We start from the raw sequence: 2,388 nt of genomic DNA on the forward strand, positions 1-2,388 counted from the left end.
AGCAGAGCTCCACACCTTAATCTATAATGTGTAAAAACTCCACTGTTGAAAATACAAAAGTGATAATGGTGGTCATTGGCTTCGGCCCCAGAGAGGGAACCCGAAGAACCAAGATGAAAATACAATAGTAAAAGGTCCTATTTATAATACTAGTAGCCTAGGGTTTACAGAAATAAGTAATTAATGCAGAAATCTTCTTCCGGGCCCACTTGGTGTGTACTTGGATTGAGCATTGAAGCTTTCACGTGTAGAGGCTTTTCTTGGAGTTAAACGCCAGCTTTTGTGCCAGTTTGGGCGTTTAACTCCAGCTTTTGTGCCAGTTCTGGCGTTTTGACGCCAGAATTCTTAAGCTGACTTGGAACGCCGGTTTGGGCTATCAAATCTTGGGCAAAGTATAGACTATTATATATTTCTGGAAAGCCCAGAATGTCTACTTTTCAACGCAATTGAGAGCGCGCCAATTGGGCTTCTGTAGCTCCAGAAAATCCACTTCGAGTGCAGGGAGGTCAGAATCCAACAACATCTGCAGTCCTTTTTCAGCCTCTGAATCAGATTTTTGCTCAGGTCCCTCAATTTCAGCTAGAAAATACCTGAAATTACAGAAAAACACACAAACTCATAGTAAAGTCCAGAAATGTGATTTTTAAATAAAAACTAATAAAAACATAATAAAAACTAACTAAAACATACTAAAAACATACTATAAACAATGCCAAAAAGCGTATAAATTATCCGCTCATCGGGCAGCTGAAAGAGGCCCTATTTGGAGGAAGCCTCATGTGGTAATAAGGAGGTGGAGGGTGCCAGCCGTCAATTGGCATCCAAAACCTCATGAAGATCTTAAGTTGGAACTGTCGGGGTTTGGGGAGACCCCTGACAATCCAAAATCTTAAAGGGATTTGTCGATCCCACTCCCACGAGGTGGTATTTATTTGTGAAACTAAGAATCAACCTCGAATGGTGGAAAGGACACTACGGGCATGCAGGTTTGAGTCTTGGAGAATTGTGAGCCTGATTGGGGTAGCGGGAGGCTTAGTCTTGGCTTGGAAGGAAGGGGTGGAAGTGCAAATCGTCTCGAAGAAAGAGTACTACATTGCTGTCACGGTCAAAGACTTGTCTAATGGACTGAATTGGGGCTTAATTGGTGTTTACCTTAACACAAATGAACAAGTTAGAGCTGGTCAATTCCAGGAGCTGTCAGCTACTATACAGCAAATGCAAAATGAAATGATTGTGATGGGAGATTTCAATGCCATCGTTAGTCAGGAGGAGAAAAGGGGTGAAGGGTTGAAATCTTGGTCCTCTATTTCAAATTTTAATAACTTTATTGATGGAAGTAGCTTGATGGATCTTGGTATGGTAGTTAGGAATTTCACTTGGTCCAATAAAAGGAGAGGAGAAAAGCAGATTTTGGAAAGATTAGACCGTGTTTTGGTAAGCAACAGTTGGCTGCACACGTTTCCTACTAATACAGTGACTAGGATACAGGAAAATGGATCTGATCATGCCCCCTTATTATTGGATACCAGTCCTCAAATTGAAAAATCTAAACGCAGGTTTAAGTTCCAACAGAGATGGTGTGGGGTCGAGGTGATTAGAGGGGTTATTACTGAGGCCTGGAACTCCTACTTTGAAGGTTCTGCGATGTTTGTTCTAGCTCAAAAACTGAAACTCTGCAGACATCGTCTTGTGCAATGGCAGCAAATATCCAAATTCAACTCTAAAGCTTATATCGAGGAGATTCTCAAAAAACTAGAAGAGCTTAGAGAGACAGGGATTAATGGAGGAATTGAGGTTGAGGAGCTGGAAAATATGCTAGAGGACACTTATGGTAGGGAGGAGAGCTACTGGAAAGAGAAGTCTCGGATAAAATGGCTGAAGGAAGGGGATAATAACACTAAATTCTTCCACCAATCCTTTCAATCATGGGTTCGTCGTAATAAAATCTGGAAATTAGAATGGAATGATGGGAGCTTTGCTACCTCTCGAGCTGATATAGCCTTAGTTGCAGAAGAATATTTTAGAGATATATTTTCTTCTACCAACTCAACTGATCCGGAAGTGGAATTTGAAGACTTTCTTCCCAAAGTTTCTTCAGCCATGAATAGAAGACTACTATGGCCAGTTTCCCTAGAATAAGTCAAACGGGCTGTGTTTAGTGTGCACTCTAAAAGTGCACCCGGTGATGATGGGTTCACAACAAAATTATTCCATTATTACTGGGACATCGTGGCTGGGGATGTGTTTAGAGCAGTGAGAAGCTTCTTTATTGGAGGTAGAATACTCAGGAGTTTCAACCACACACAGATCTGTTTAATCCCAAAGGTTCCGAATGCTATAAACATGACACAGGTCAGGCCAATTAGCTTATCTTCTGTGGTTTATAAA

At 41.3% G+C, this 2,388-nt stretch overlaps 1 protein-coding gene across 1 annotated transcript; it reads left to right on the forward strand.

Moving 5' to 3' along the window:
* The first annotated feature begins 957 nt into the window (after positions 1 to 957).
* On the forward strand, positions 958 to 2,139 carry LOC148547567 (uncharacterized). The gene has a single exon (XM_088495499.1). It carries the CDS (start codon positions 958 to 960, stop codon positions 2,137 to 2,139), a length of 1,182 nt encoding a protein of 393 aa, XP_088351625.1.
* Positions 2,140 to 2,388: the final 249 nt, after the last annotated feature.

The sequence above is a fragment of the Arachis ipaensis genome, chromosome B8 (assembly GCF_059453495.1).
Source record: "Arachis ipaensis isolate K30076 ecotype BB chromosome B8, ASM5945349v1, whole genome shotgun sequence".
Lineage (NCBI taxonomy): Eukaryota > Viridiplantae > Streptophyta > Magnoliopsida > Fabales > Fabaceae > Arachis > Arachis ipaensis.